We start from the raw sequence: 15036 nt of genomic DNA on the forward strand, positions 1-15036 counted from the left end.
TAGGAATAGAAAGATGGGAAAAGATGGGATGGGAAAGAAGGACAAGAATGACACTTTTGCTTTGAAGCAGTGTTCAAGAGTATATATCATAGTGGCTGATTTCAGATGTGGATGCAAATATATATATATATATATATATATATATATATATGTGTGTGTGTATATATATATATATATGTTTTATGGGGGTTTTCATATGTAGAAGAAATACAGTCAACTCTTGATTGTCAAGGTAACTTGTATTTTCAAATGTGCTTTTTCTGGTTTTCCGTCACATTTCAAAGCTTTTTTACTTTCACTATCAGCTCATATGTGCTTATAAAAGCAAATTAATATTATATAATTCACTTACTGTCAGTAAACATTTATCAAGTTCTTAATATGTGCTAAGCACTTTACTGGTCATCATGGATATTGAGATACATCTCAAGAAGGAAGTTAAGTTTGCTCCTGAGAGATCTTATAGTTCACTTTTCAAAGAAAGAGACATAAACTTTATTTATTTGAACCACTTCCTCTTCCTCTAATAACATGTGATCAGAAGTTGACTGTAAATGGGAAGTAGGTGCTGTTTGTTTTTAAGGAAGAATGAATAAACCTTTTGAACAGAAAATAAAATACTATACATGCAAAAATATAACACAAAATGACCAAAAAAAAAAAATTCAGCAAGCAATGGTAAAAATAACAAATTATTTACTGCTTTAAAATGTTAAAGTATTTCATCAAGACAAGTTGCAGTCAAATTAATGTGAGTTATGGAAAATGAAATACATAAAGATGTATTTATACAAGTGCAGAGTAAATATTTTCCATACAGGTATGTAAATGAAAAGATATACAGTAAGTGCACACTTGATAGGACTATGCAGGCAACACTTAGTTAGTTTCAGATACTCTTGGATAGTTCATGCACAAACCTTCCCAGAGTACAAGTTCAGTCAGTCTTTTGGGGGATGTGGAGGGATAATTAAAAAGGACTGAGTTCCTTGCAATAATATCACTATGGACTGGATGAGGGTGAGAGTCGTCAGTTATATATATTACTTACTGTAATTTGTGATTGTCGAGGAAGAGTTGTGGCTGTTGGTGTGATAGTAATACTGCTGGTGACTTTATTGGTTGTTTTGTTTAGTGCCCCATTAGTTAAGCCTTGAGTTCGGTTATCCTGTGGTGGTGTTGAAGGGCTGGCAGGTCTCACGGGGCTGGCCACAGCTTGCATGTAAGGACTTCCTAAGTGAATGTGGATTTTATTATCCTCAGTAGTTATCACACTTGAACTGTTGCTGTTTGAACGTTGAAACTGCCATGATGACTGCCGGTCAGGAGAGACTCTGAAAATCGCATGCTTGGCACTGATTTCTATCGGCTCTGGGGAACGTCCCTGCTCAGGAGAGCCTGCTGAACCAGTCACGGCCAAAACCTGAATAGGTGACATTGTCCTTTCTGGAGTTATAGAACCACAAGACTCTGGGGTCTGTGCTCTGGCAAAGGTTGCCATGGTAATTGGGGACATGCTTTGCTCTAAGTTCATGAGGCCTTCAGCAGAAGTTTTGGATTTCACCGGTGTTATGGAGGCATTTTGGAGGATGGTTATCCTTTGCTTTGGAGTGCCACAGTTTGGAATCACTGCAGTGCTTGTGTAAGAGTGAGGACTCTCTGTGGTTGGACTTGTGATTTCAAGAGTGGCTGTGTTTTGGACATGGTCTGGAGTAACCTTTATATGAAGTGGCTGCCCAGGTGTGTGGCTTAGGACTAGATCTCCAGGTTGCATGAAGTTGCCATTGGGTTTAGTTTGTATTTTTCCATTCTGAGGATGGCCCTCCTTAGATTTCATCCAAGGAATCCATAGTTTCCTGTTAACAGGACAGGGGGTAGATGAATTGCATTTGAAGGACAGCACTGATTCCTCATCATTAGGGTCCTCATCCTGGTCCTCACTCTCCTCATATAACTGACCATTGATGACTGCTCGTTCCAGAGGAATGAGACTCTTGTAATCTGGTGGCTCATTGTCTACTACTTCTGTCTGAACTTCTTTAGAAAATACTTGAGGGTCAGAGATGATTCTTCCATTGAGGCTAGGCCGGAGGCTCTTACTGAAATGCCGATACCTCTCTAACTCTTTAGTGAGGTTTTCAATCTCTCTTCCTAAATCTCTGTTCCTGTTTTCTTGTTGATGGAGTTTCTTTTGCAGAACTGAATGATCTCCCTGGAGATGACATATCAGGTCCTCAGTTGCCATGTATTCATGAATTTTCTCTTTCAATGCATCTACTTCTCTTGAGAGGTGTCCCGACTTAGCTTCTTCTTCTTGAAGCCTTTTGAAAAGCCATTGTTCATGGCTGGACTCTGTCTTTTCTGCTAACTTGTACTTGTCAAGCTCCATTTTAACTCGTTCCAGCTCTTCAGATAAAAATTGAGCTTTATCTCGTTCAGTAGCATACCTACGTTCTAGAGTCTCGTACTCATCTTCTGTTTTCATAAGGTCATCCTCAATAGCTTTCATATCCTTTAACTTCAGTCTCAGTCTTTCCACTTCTTGAGAGAGCTCTTTAATCTTATTGTTTTCTTGGTGTAATGCTGTGGTGGACTTACTAGAATCTTGATTTAATTTGTTTTTTAGGAAATCTTTCTCAATTGCTTCCAATGATTGAAGCCTATTTTTCAATATATTAACTTTGGACAGGAGATCATTTCCTTTCTCTTCTTCTGCTTTCAGTTTGTTTTTTAGATCATCTCTCTCCTTGGTGACACTGTACATTTTTTCTTCCACGTCAGTTTTGGACTTTAGTGCCCTTTTTGTTTCCTCAATTAACTTCTCGGTAACCGTCGTCACTTTATTTTGCTCCATTTGAAGCTGAGAAGAAGCAGCTTGCAACTTATCTTCAGTTTGCTTTAATTTTTCACTCATTGTTTTTCTTTCATCTACCAGCATCACAGTTAACGTTTTCAATTTAGTTAAGTCCTCTTTTAGGGTAAATTCTGTCTTTTCCAGCCGACTTTCAATGACTTCTAGCTCTTTGATCCTTACTTTTAAACTCTCCAGTTCTTGTGACAACTGCTTTGTGGTCATCCTTTCTTTTTCTAAATTGCATTTCAGGGAATAACATTCTTGTTTGCTCTTGTTGAAGGCATCTTCTAATCTTTCCAAAGCCATAATCCTTTTATTGAGTTTTTCAACCTCAAGTTTAAAGTCTTTACTCTGTGATGTTTCCTTTTCGAGCCTCTTATTGAGATCTCTGCACTGCTCCTCCATTTTTATGAGTTCTTCATCCTTCCCTTCCATTTCTAGCACACGTTTTCTGAGCTCCTCTACCTCAGCCATGATACCACAGTTTCCATATTCTCCCTTGTTAATTTTTTCTTTTATATCTTGTAGCTCCTCTTCTGCTTTTCGTAAAGACCTGTTTGTCTCCTCTAATTCATCGATTTGCCGGCTGAGTGCTGCCAATTTTTGTCGAAGCTGGCGATTTTGGCTGTCCTCATTGGTGAGCTTTGCCATAATTGTTTCTTGGTTCTGGTGAAACCTTGTGGTTTGTGTTTGCAGTTCTTTCTCTAGTCTGTTTGCCTTCTGCTCTTCTTCCTGAACTCTGGTTTCAGTGAGGGCTAGTTTAGCATGTGTTTCCTTCGCACTTGTGGTTAGGTCTTGGATTTTCTGTCTTTGAAGGGCAAGCTGTGCCGTCAGCCTTTGTTGTTCGTCCACCACCATCAAAGCAAAAGACTTCAGTTTGGTCAGCTCCACTTTCAGGGCGGTGACCTTCTTTTCCTTTTCTTGCTCCTCCTTCTCCTGGGACTCAGTTTTTTGGTCAATTAGCTTCTTTAATCTGCAAAATACAAGAGTGCGTTCTGTTGTGTGATTGGTACTTCAGCAACTTCCCAGCTGTGACTAAACATTTATGTAATTTAGAAAGATTTATCAGCTATACAGAATATGGAAAGGAATTCCTGTACTTGACTGGCAAGGAGAATCTTGATAAACTGCTCTGTTTTGCTTTTACAAGGTGGTTTGCCCCCACCCCCTTGCTGATTGGTAACAGTTGTAGCTCACCAGGAGCCTTAGTGGAAGAGTAAAGGCGAAAATAGTTGGTTTAAATTGCTAGTGTATGGAGCACCTGGGTGGCTCAGTCACTTAAGCATCAGACTTCGGCTCACGTCATGATCTCACGGTTCATGAGCCTGCATGGGGCTCTGTGCTGACAGTGCAGAGACTGCTTGGGAACTCCTCTGTCTCTCTCTCTCACTCAAAATAAACATACATACATACATAGCTAGCTAGCTTGTGGAACAGAACTAGTAGACTGTCTAGCCTGAAAGCTGTAAAAATAGATACAAGTTTGAGGTTCAAGTTGACCTGTCTTCAATATTGGCCCGCCTCTACCAGCTAATTAACCTGAGCTGTTATTTAGCATCCTTGAGCATCAGTTTCCCCGTCTGGAAAATGGAGGCAATAATTGTATTATCTCAGCAGCCATTTGTGAAAATTTAATGAGATAATTGATCTAAGAGTCTCATAGTGCTGGTGCATAATAATAAGCATTTGGTAGGGTTATTGATGTTCTTTTTTATTAATGTGGTTATTGTTATATTGATAAAATGATTTGCTTGAACCATTATAATATGTATACATTATATTTGGTGTTCAATTTCTTGATAAAGAGAGATAAAATTGAGATAAAATTTTATTCACATTGCCTAGAAGTTATGTGCTTCACTGATGGACCTCTCTGCCAATTAAAACTTGGTTTACACTAGCATGACATTTTGCCAGGAATCACCCACTTCATATATATCTTTATCCCCATAGTGACTGTAGTTGAATGAGGGGAATTGAGAGGCATCTGAAGGGGTTTAGAATTTTTGTAACGTGGGAAGAACATACAGTTTGATAGGAAAGAGTTTATCAATTAGAGTCAGATGGTAGAAATGACGGAGGAAAAACTCTACGATCAGGAACATAATAACTCCCTCTTAAATGATGACTATTATAATGTTACTTTTTTCTTTTACTTTTTAAATTTGTTGGCATAACAGCATGTCATTTTACATGCAGTATAAATTATCTCTTCCACACACCTTTCTCCTCAGCAGTGAGGTCACAGTTTTAAATCTGTGGCACTCTTAATTACATTGGGAATGGGCTGATTATAGAGGATGTCATTACAGCTTTGCAGTATTGTTATACAGAAGCTAATACAGAATGGAATCCCTGAAGTATTGAACTAAAGGACTTGTCGTGGATGAAAAGTTATAAATATTTGTTTTCTGATCAAGCATAAAGAGTTCATAATTTACTATTTCTTTTCTGTTAAGAATGAGTTAATTATCCAATGCAGGTCTTTAATCCTTGCCATAAAACTTTCTTTTTTAAAGCTGTTTAAGGGTTTGAGAGGACATTTTAAAAGGAAATTAATTTGGAAGAGTCTTTGTGGAAAAGTCTTTCTTAAGATCCTAATCTACTCTTTAATTAAACTACACAAGAAGAACATGTTTAAAGTAATTGTATAATGTAAGGATTCCCAACTGTTTTGTGGGGAGGATCCACTTTTATTTTTTCTGTTTTGAGACCCTAACAGGAGGCTGGCTCGAGGGCTGTAGCCTGTGAAATTCTGAAGAAGCTGAGCTGGATGCTGGGGTGGGGTTGATGATGATTTCATCCACAGTCTTGGCAAGGAGGCTTGCCCATGGCTTCTCGCCCTTTCCCACTCTCTATTTGAGACACCTGGGAGCCTGAGAAACATGGCGTCTCCTTCCTGAATGGTCATGGTACTTCACAACCCGGTAGTAAAGTCAATGGGCAAACTGCTTTGGTGGTGAAACAGTTACAGAAACTTTGGCAAAGCACTTCTTCCTCCCACCCTTAGCATTAGAATCATATTTAACAATGCTCTGAGCATAATTGCAGTGAAGTATTTTCCCCTCTTTACATCACAGTTCTTAGAGTTTTATTAAAGAATAGTTTCACAAAAAAAACTTTTCAGGATTTGTTTTAACTTATTAAATAATACCATGTGTGATATAATTTTCATGAGAAGGGCATGTATTTTCTTAGTATATAAAAGAGGGAAGATTATTTTGCAGTGCAGTGAAAAAAATCATTAAAACTGGTGATTAGTGAATCTTGGCAGAGCTGTAACTGGCAAAAAAAAGATTTTGAAGAAATTTAAATTGTTTCCATTGTGTTCATTGTTTTTGACAGTAAGCATGATGCATCTTTTTCATCATGGTTGCAAGGTCATGTATCTTTTTCATGCTTTCTGGAAATCAGTTGGCATCCCCTTATGTTCCCAAGCCTCACCTTACAAGGTAGGCACATAAAACTGATAATTTGAATACATTTGCTTTCAGTAATTCCTTACTACTTGTTTCCTAACAACGTGCTATTTCCCTGGGCCAATCCCATGAGCACATCATATGACAGTCAACAGGCTGGTCAGGTAAGACCTGTCAGGGAGAGAAATAGGAGTTTATATGCAGAAGGAATTGTACCCCCAACCATCAACTCAGGCAGGAGTGTAGGGCCAGCAACCAGTGAGAATTGAGGATAGAAGAGAGGCCCTGATGCAACCTTCTCAGAGCCAGTTGGGTGCCAGTACTGCTATTGCACATTGTGTGTGTGTGTGTGTGTGTGTGTGTGTGTGTGTGTGTGTGTGTGAGGGAGAGTGTTTGTGTGTGTGAAAGAGAGAGAGAGATTGAGAGATTGAGAGAGGTTGATTATACTACTGAATTGGAATTAGCACTTTTGGTAGAGTGAAAGGGCTTACCCTAAATCATTCACTATTTCTTGTCGTATATCCAGAAGTATTTGAAGGTTGAGATTGAGGTTAGTTTATGGACTTGAAGAAAGATGTTTCTGTGCAAAGTTAGCAAGTCCTTATAAGATTTGAAGCTGCAAGTCCGGCTGGTTGTACACAGTGCCCGAAATAAGAAAGCTAATTTTTATACTGCTAATTACTAATGCAGGGGTGTGTGTGTGTGTGTGTGTGTGTGTGTGTGTGTGTGTGTGTGTGTGTATCTTTTTTCTTTCAAATATATATGAAAACTTTTAGCAAATATTTGCTATTGACTGTAGTTTAGTCATTTGAGGTCTACAATTACATATCCAAAACTTTTGAAGCCAAATGTTTTCAAAGTTGTAGTTTTTCAAATTTTAGAAAGGCACTAAAGAACATCTGTCATATAGAACAGCTCCCACCAAGCCTGTGGCACCACCTCCTAATACTTCTGCGGTGAACCATGCGATAACTGAGATAATAAATAGCCTTACATTTCTTCAGGCTTCGCTGCTAGAGGAGTTCAGATAAGAAATTCTGCCACAATTTAGGGAAAAAAAAAGTGTTCTTATATTTTTAAAATTGCAGACAAGGGATTGTGGATGTTTGAAAATGAAGGTATAGACTGTTAGTGTCTTTGGATTAAGGAAGGTGTGGAGTTGAGGGTCCTCAAGAAAGTTGAGCCTGCTTTCTTCTTCAGTTGGATTGGGTTTGAAATGAAATAGTACCTTAATTTTCTATTTCCATTATTTTTCTTTGCTTCATAATGGGTTTTAGGCATTGATGCTGACTGACGTTATATGCTGATACAGATTATCACTGACTCTGGGTTTGCTGGCAAAAGCAGATAAATGATTTTGAGAGCTTTTAACCAGGGTACTCACAGTGTTAAAAGCAGCACAGACTTTGTGATGCAGAATGCCCAGATCCAAAATTCACACTCTCAGAGCTGTGTAGTCAAATTATTGCTCCTTTTTTCATGAATAGTTCCAATTAAGACACCTGTATGCAGGGATGTTTGTATAATCTATGCTAGGGTTTCTCTAACCTCAGAACTATTGGCATTTTGAGCCAAATTATTCTTTGTTGTGGGGGGCTGTGCCGTGCATTGTAAGATGTTTAGCAGCATCTGTGGTCTTGACTCGCTAGATGCCAGTAGCAGCCCTTCCCAGTTGTGACAACAAAAAATATCTCTAGACATTATTTGCCCAGTGTCTCCTGGCAGGGTGGGGGGTGCAGGGCACAAAATCACCCCTAGATGAGAACCAGTTATCAGTGAATGTGTGTCCTTATGGACATTTATATATGTCAGTCTGTCATTAGAGTTAGACTCGCCATCATTCCACCTTACTCAGCTTTAATTAAGCAGGTGCAACAGAAAGTTCCCACCTGAGATATATATATACCTGGTGATTATATCTTCCCTGCAAATGGCCTGTTCTTTACCAGCGCTTGTCATAGTTTAAGATGCATGTGAATCACCTAAGAATTTTGTTAAATTGCAGCTTCCCATTTAGTAGATGGGGATAGGCCTCAAATTTTGCATTATATGAAGCTCCCAGGTGATGCCAGGATTGACTATGTGTAGGAAGGCTTTACTATTTACACGTTAGATGTTTTGCAGAAATGGTACTCTGATGAATATTAACTCAGCCAGTTGTTTGTTATTGATCATACCCCAATCTGTGAACATTGCCTGTATTCCTGACCTACAAGGCCATCCATTTTTTTCAGAGAACACCAGGTAGGAGACCATGACTAAAATCGCTGAATATCATCCAAACTACTAGAAAAAATGACTCAATATACATATCATAGGTGGTGATTCAGTAGCTCAGTTTTCACCTAAAGAAGGCAGTAAATAATTTCAGTTCCAATTTGTGATTCTCCTCACCCAGCCCAAAGACTTAAAAAACAGGAGACTGTATAGTAGCTACCATTCTTTATTTAGTGCCAATGAGGTTCTGCCAAGCACTGAAATAAGTCTATGCATCTGTTGGTTCTAATTCTCATGGTAAGCTTATAGGGTTTGGGATTATTATCCCTGTTTTACAGCAATGAAAATTTAAGCTGAGATAGGTCAGGAAGGTGCAAAGCCCAGTATCACATTGCCTCTCCAACAAAGAACACAGACTTATTACCTCAACCTGCTCCACATACAGTGTCTTTCCCAAAAAAATTCTCTGTGTTGGAGAAACTATTAACCTAAGGAAAAATTCTCTTTGTTATTGTGCTTGTATTCTTTTTAGTTCATATCTCATAGAGCAGTGGTTTTTAAATGTTTACTCTTCTGTCTCCTAAAATAATTTTTTATTATGTACAACTAGTTTGTTCATATAAAGAATAGTCATAGCACTTCCCTTAGCAAATATCATCTACCTTTTTTCAGCTTGTTTTGAGGTATAATTAACAAATAAAACTGTAAGATATATAAACTGTATGACCTGATGATTTGGTATATATACATTGTGAAAGGACTCCCACCAAGTTAACATGTCCATCACCTCACATATTCACCTTTTGTGTGTGTGAGAATGCTGAAGTTCTACTTGCTTAGCAAATATACAGTATTATCAATTGTAGTCACCATGGTATATATTAGATCCACAGACCTTATTTCATCTTTATAACTAAAAATTTGTACCCTTTTACTTCTTCCTGTTTCCTGCTCCCACCTCCCACTCCCAACCCCTAGCAGTCTCCACTCTACTTTCTGTTTATAAAATTCAACTTTTTATTTTTTTAAGACTCCACATATAAATGGTCTGGCTTATTTCATTTACTGTAATGCCCTCCAGGTTCATCTATGTTTTTGCAAACACCAGGATTTCCTTCTTTTTTCAGGCTGAATAATATTCCATCATATATATCACATCACATTTTCTTTATCCATTCATCTGTTGTCAGACACTTAGGTTGTTTCCATACCTTGACTATTGTCAATAACGCTGCAGTGAACATGAGAGTTCAGATATCTCTTCAAGATAGTGATTTCATTACCTTTGGGCATATACCCAGAAATGGGATTGCTAGATCATGTGGTAGTTTTTTAAAAATTTTCTGAAGAACCTCTATATTATGTTGCATAGTGACTGTACCCGTTTACATTCCCACCAACAGTGTACAGGAGTTCCCTTTTCTTTACATGTTTGCTAGCATTTGTTGTCACTTGTCTTTTTGATAGTAGACATCCTAACAGGTGTGAGATTTCATCGTGGTTTTCCTTTGCATTTCATTTTCCTGATGACTAGCAACATCAAGTACCTTTTTCATGTACCCGTTAGCCATATGTGTGTCTTCTTTGTTTTTGTTTGTTTGTTTTAAGATATTTTTAATGTTTATTTTTTATTTTTAAGAGAGAGAGAGACAGAGCACAAGCAGGGGAGGGACAGAGAGGGAGGGACAGAAAGAGAGGGACATATGGAATCCAAAGCAGGCTTCAGGCTCTGAGCTGTGAGCACAGCGCCCAATGTGGGGCTTAAACCCACAAACTGTGGAGATCATGACCTGAGCTGAAGTCAGATGCTTAAGTGACTGAGCCAACCAGACGCCCCTATGTATGTCTTCTTTGGAAAAATGTCTATTCAGGTTCCTTGTCCATTTTTTAATTTATTTGTTTTTTTGCTTTTTTGGGTTTTTTTTGCTATTGAGTTATAGAAGTTCCTTATATATTTTGGATATTAATCCCTTATTGAATGTATATATCATTTGCAAGTCTCTTCTCCCATTCCATAGATTACCTTTTCATTTTGTTGATAGTTTCCTTGCTATGTAGAAAAAAGGTTTTCAGTTTGATGGAGTTTCATTGTTTATTTTTGCTTTTGTTTCCCTTGCCTGTGGAGACTATCTAGAAAAATGTTTCATGGCTGATGTTAAAGAAATTACTGCCTATGTTTTCTTCTAGGAGTTTTATGGTTTCATGGCTTACATTTAGGTCTTTAATCCATTTTGTTTATTTTTGTGTATGGTATAAGAAAGCAGTCCAGTTTCATTCTTTTGCATGTAGCTATCCAGTTTTCCTAGCACCATTTATTGAAGAAACTGTCTTTCCCCCATTGTATATTGTTGCTTCTTTTGTCACAGATTAATTGACCATATAAACCTGGGTTTATTTCTGGTCTATTCTGTTCCACTGATCTGGATGTCTATTTTTGTGTCTGTATCATACTATTTTGATTACTACAGGTTTGTAGTATATCTTGGAATCTGGGATTGTGATACCTCCAGCTCTGTTGTTCTTTCTCAAGACTGCTTTGGCTTTTCAGGGCCTTTTGTGGTTCCATACAAATTTTAGTATTATTTGTTCTAGTTCTGTGAAAAATGTTGTTTGATAGGTATTGCATTAAATCTGTAGATTGCTTTGGGTAGTATGGACATTTTAACAATATTTGTTCTTCTAATCCATAAGCATGAAATATCTTTCCATTTTTTGTATCATCTTCTATTTCTTTCATTAATGTTATATAATTTTGGAGTACAGATCTTTCAACTCCTTTGCTATTGACATAAAATCCAAAAAGACATTGTTAAGACAAATACTGAGGAGCTTAGCCCCTATATTTTCTTCTAGGAGTTTTGTAGTTTCAGGTCTTATGTTCAAATCTTTAATCCATTCCCAGTTGATTTTTGTGTGTAAAATATGATCCAGTTTATTCTTTTTCATGTGTATATTTAGTTTTCCCAGAACCATTTACTGAAGAGACTATCCTTTCCTACTGTATATTCTTGGCTCCTTTGTTGAAAATTAATTGGACATATTAGGATATCCACCCCCACCCACCCCCTGCTGGGCTCTCTTTTTTGTTCCACTGGTCTATGTGTCTGTTTTTTATGCAAATACCGTACTGTTTTGACTACTACAGCTTTGTAATATAGTGTGAAATCAAGGATCATGATGCCCCCCCGCTTTGTTCTTTCTCAAGATTGTTTTGGATAGTCAGGGGTTTTTGTGCTTACATATTACATTTTAGGACTGCTTTTTGTATTTCTATGAAAAATGCCATTAGGATTTTGATAGGGATTACATTGAATTTATAGGTTTTGAAAAGTAATATTAATTGTTACAATCTGAACATTGAATATCTTTCCATTTATTTGTGTCTTCCTCAGTTTATTTCATTAGTGTTTCACAGTTTTCACTGTGTAGATCTTCCTTGGTTAAATTTATTTCTAAGTATTTTATTCGTTTTCTTGCTATTATAAATGGGATTATTTCCTAGTTCATCTTTCTAATCCAATAATCTAATAGTTCAAAAAGGATTTTTAGAAACACCTGGGTGGCTCAGTCAGTTAAGTGTCTGAGTCTTGATTCCAGCTCAGGTCATGATCTTGTGGTTCGTGAGATCACGCCCCATGCTGGGCTCTGTGCTGACAGTGCAGTGCGGAGCCTGCTTGGGATTCTCTCTCTCTCCTCACTCTGTGACCCTCCCGTGCTTCTGCATTCTCTCAAAATGAATAAACTTAAAAAAACAAAAACAAAAACAGGGGCGCCTGGGTGGCTCAGTCAGTTAAGTGTCTGACTCTTGGTTTTAGCTCAGGTCATGGTCTCACAGCTGCATGGGTTCGAGCCTTGCATTGGGCTCTGTGCTGGCAGTGCAGAGCTTGCTTGGGACTCTCTTTCTCCCTCTCCCATTTGCACTGTCTCTGTCTTTCTCAAAATAAATAAACTTAAAAAAATAAAAAAAATAAAAGGATTTTTAAAAACTAAGTACCTCTTCACACATTTTAAAGCTGCCATCCAAAAATTCTTACTCAAGGTTTAAATAACCGCAAGCGATACATATTAACATTTGCCATATAATCTAAAAGACCCCATTGGCAAACCAGTCACCCAAATCAGACATTCAAGAAAAGTCTGACTTCATTTTTCAACTTAGGTAAATGTGTAAATATCCATCTCTTTGGCAACCATTTCACTTCTAAAAGAGATGAGGCATAGCAGCTTGCCCCGAGTTGTTCCCAGATGAAGACACAAGCACTGCTTCCGCCAGTGGTTCTGAAGTTCTTGCTGCTCTGCGCTCATAGGACTCTCCCGGATGTTTTTCTATAGTTGTACCTTTGTTCTGTATCCCAGAGAATTTTCCAGCCCAGGAAGATGCATTTGGTAAAATTTTGTTAAATTAGAAGACTGTTTTGAAAGGATTGCTGGGGAATTCAGTGCAAGCCCTTTTTCTGGTAGATCGGTTTTAGAAAGCATATGTGTGTGGATTGCGGATGTAGACATTGATTCCTTTAATGTTTTCCATGCTTATAACTCTGGAAAGTTTTTGTGTACCCTCAGGGGTATGTGTACCCCAGTCTGAAGACTGCCATCTTGGAGAATACTCATATTCATGTTCAAGTACTGATAGCACAGGATTATAGGATTATACACTGAATCCTGTCCAATAAAAACAGGTTGTGGAAGCTGGTTTCATGGACACAAACTGAGGTAGTTAAATCCAAACTGGCTGAAAGCAGTGTCTTGTTACAGCTTTTTATTTAGAGTTTCTATTATGGCTTAGAATTGTTGTAACTTACTGTGGTTTATCACTATTATGTGCAATACTAATTCCTTGTTTTTTCAAAAATATCACATCTGTCATCTTGAACGTTCTTTGGGACTAACCATGAAGCTGGTTCTTTACTACAAATTATACATTCAGAGGGTCTTTTTAGTTTTTATTTACACAAATACATATGTCAGCACACATGTGTGACTATATTTTATCTCCTCTTTGTGAGACAGTAATATTCATCATATAACACATATGAAACAGATGGTTTGTCTAAATGTTCTAATGCCAGTCATACACATAGTAATTCATAATTTTCACCACTTTTGATTATGTCTTATTTATGTGCATTACAATCAACCCCACTAAAATACAAGCTTCTTAAGAATCGGGCACATGTCTGACTCATTTGTTTCTTCTACAAATATGTCTACTACATACCCTTACATGTGGAGAGTATCAAATGTTTTTTTATTTGTTTACCAAAATGAATGTTTTTTGAAGGAATGAACAAATATGCCTTCCTGTGGAAAATACTGTAGCACTGACCTGAATAATTTTATTCAGCTTTAAAAGAAGATGCTCTCATGTTTACTATGTACACAGTTTTAAGTATTTTTTAAAAATGAGGTGTAAATGGCTTTCCCATTGGTGTTCTCCAAGTACATTGTTGGATTTTTGAAAGAATCAAGATTGTTGCAATATTTCTTTTTCCTTCTTCAGATTCCTGCATTAAATTATATGTGCTTGCTTGTTTGAGAAGGGAGATTGGTGGTAAATGTCCACATCCTAGGCCCTTACTCTCTTTTGGTTATTTCATCTCTGCAAACAAAGGAGTGATTCTTTTATTTTTTTCCTTACAGTCTAGAGCTCTATTGGGCAAATATGTTCATTACACAAGTAACATTAATCAACAGCAAATGAAATTGAAAAGGAATATTCATCTATAATCTGACCACCCTAATACATCAATTGTGTTTCTACTTTTCCAGATTTTTTTCCACTTTTTTTGACACCTAGCCCATATAAATAAATGTAGGGTGATTATCAAGCAGTAAAACCAATTCCACAAACCGTTAATGGCACTGTGTTGTTTCTCTTAGCTGTAGAAATCAATCTGTATGTAGGGAACTTCAGAGTCAGCTTACCTTCTCATCTGTCATTTTTAGGAGACACCTACTCCATTGTATCTATTATATGGATCCTGAATCTAAGTTTTTGTTGTTATGAATATGGCAAGACTTGTTCATTTAATTTGCAAACAACAAAAGAATTACTTAGTACTGGGGCTATACTGAGATGAACAGGGGGAGCGTTCCTGTTCTCAAAGCATCCATAGGCTTTTGGGAAAGAATGAGCAGATAGTTCCAGTGCAATTCAGTGAAGATTCTAGAGCACTGTTTCTCAAACTTTTTGGTCTGATGACTCATTTATACTCTTAAAAATTATTGAGGATTCTAAAGAGCTTTTTATTATATTTATATCTATCAGTATTTACCATATTAGAAACTCAAGACAAAAATTTTTAAATTTTTATGTATTTATTAAAAATAATAAGCCATTGTATATCAACACATTGTATGAAAAATAACTTTTTCAAACCAAAAAACTAACTGGGAAGATTTGCATTGTTTCCTGTTTATGCAAATTCCAATGTCTGGCTTTGTCAGAGCAGTGACATCACAACACCTCATGTAGCCTCTGGAAAACTCCATGTATAGTTTTAAGAGAATGAGAGTGAAAAAGATAGTGTTACTATGAAAATAACT

General features: G+C 37.2%; 2 protein-coding genes and 1 long non-coding RNA gene across 7 annotated transcripts in view; 2 read left to right on the forward strand and 1 right to left on the reverse strand.

Annotated features, from left to right (window-relative positions):
• The window catches only part of CMSS1 (cms1 ribosomal small subunit homolog), a 376852-nt gene that overhangs the window by 27269 nt on the left and 334547 nt on the right, over window positions 1-15036 (forward strand). The gene's annotated exons all lie outside the window — the stretch shown is intronic.
• The window catches only part of FILIP1L (filamin A interacting protein 1 like), a 297991-nt gene that overhangs the window by 20341 nt on the left and 262614 nt on the right, over window positions 1-15036 (reverse strand). For all 3 annotated transcript variants that reach the window (XM_015065934.3, XM_027077620.2, XM_027077621.2), the window contains one exon: window positions 1052-3827. In XM_015065934.3, coding sequence (XP_014921420.2) covers window positions 1052-3827 — 2776 coding nt within the window. The remainder of the gene's footprint in view (window positions 1-1051; window positions 3828-15036) is intronic.
• Window positions 1-15036, forward strand: part of LOC128315156 (uncharacterized) — a 79911-nt gene that overhangs the window by 16643 nt on the left and 48232 nt on the right. The gene's annotated exons all lie outside the window — the stretch shown is intronic.

The sequence above is a fragment of the Acinonyx jubatus genome, chromosome C2 (genome assembly GCF_027475565.1).
Source record: "Acinonyx jubatus isolate Ajub_Pintada_27869175 chromosome C2, VMU_Ajub_asm_v1.0, whole genome shotgun sequence".
Lineage (NCBI taxonomy): Eukaryota > Metazoa > Chordata > Mammalia > Carnivora > Felidae > Acinonyx > Acinonyx jubatus.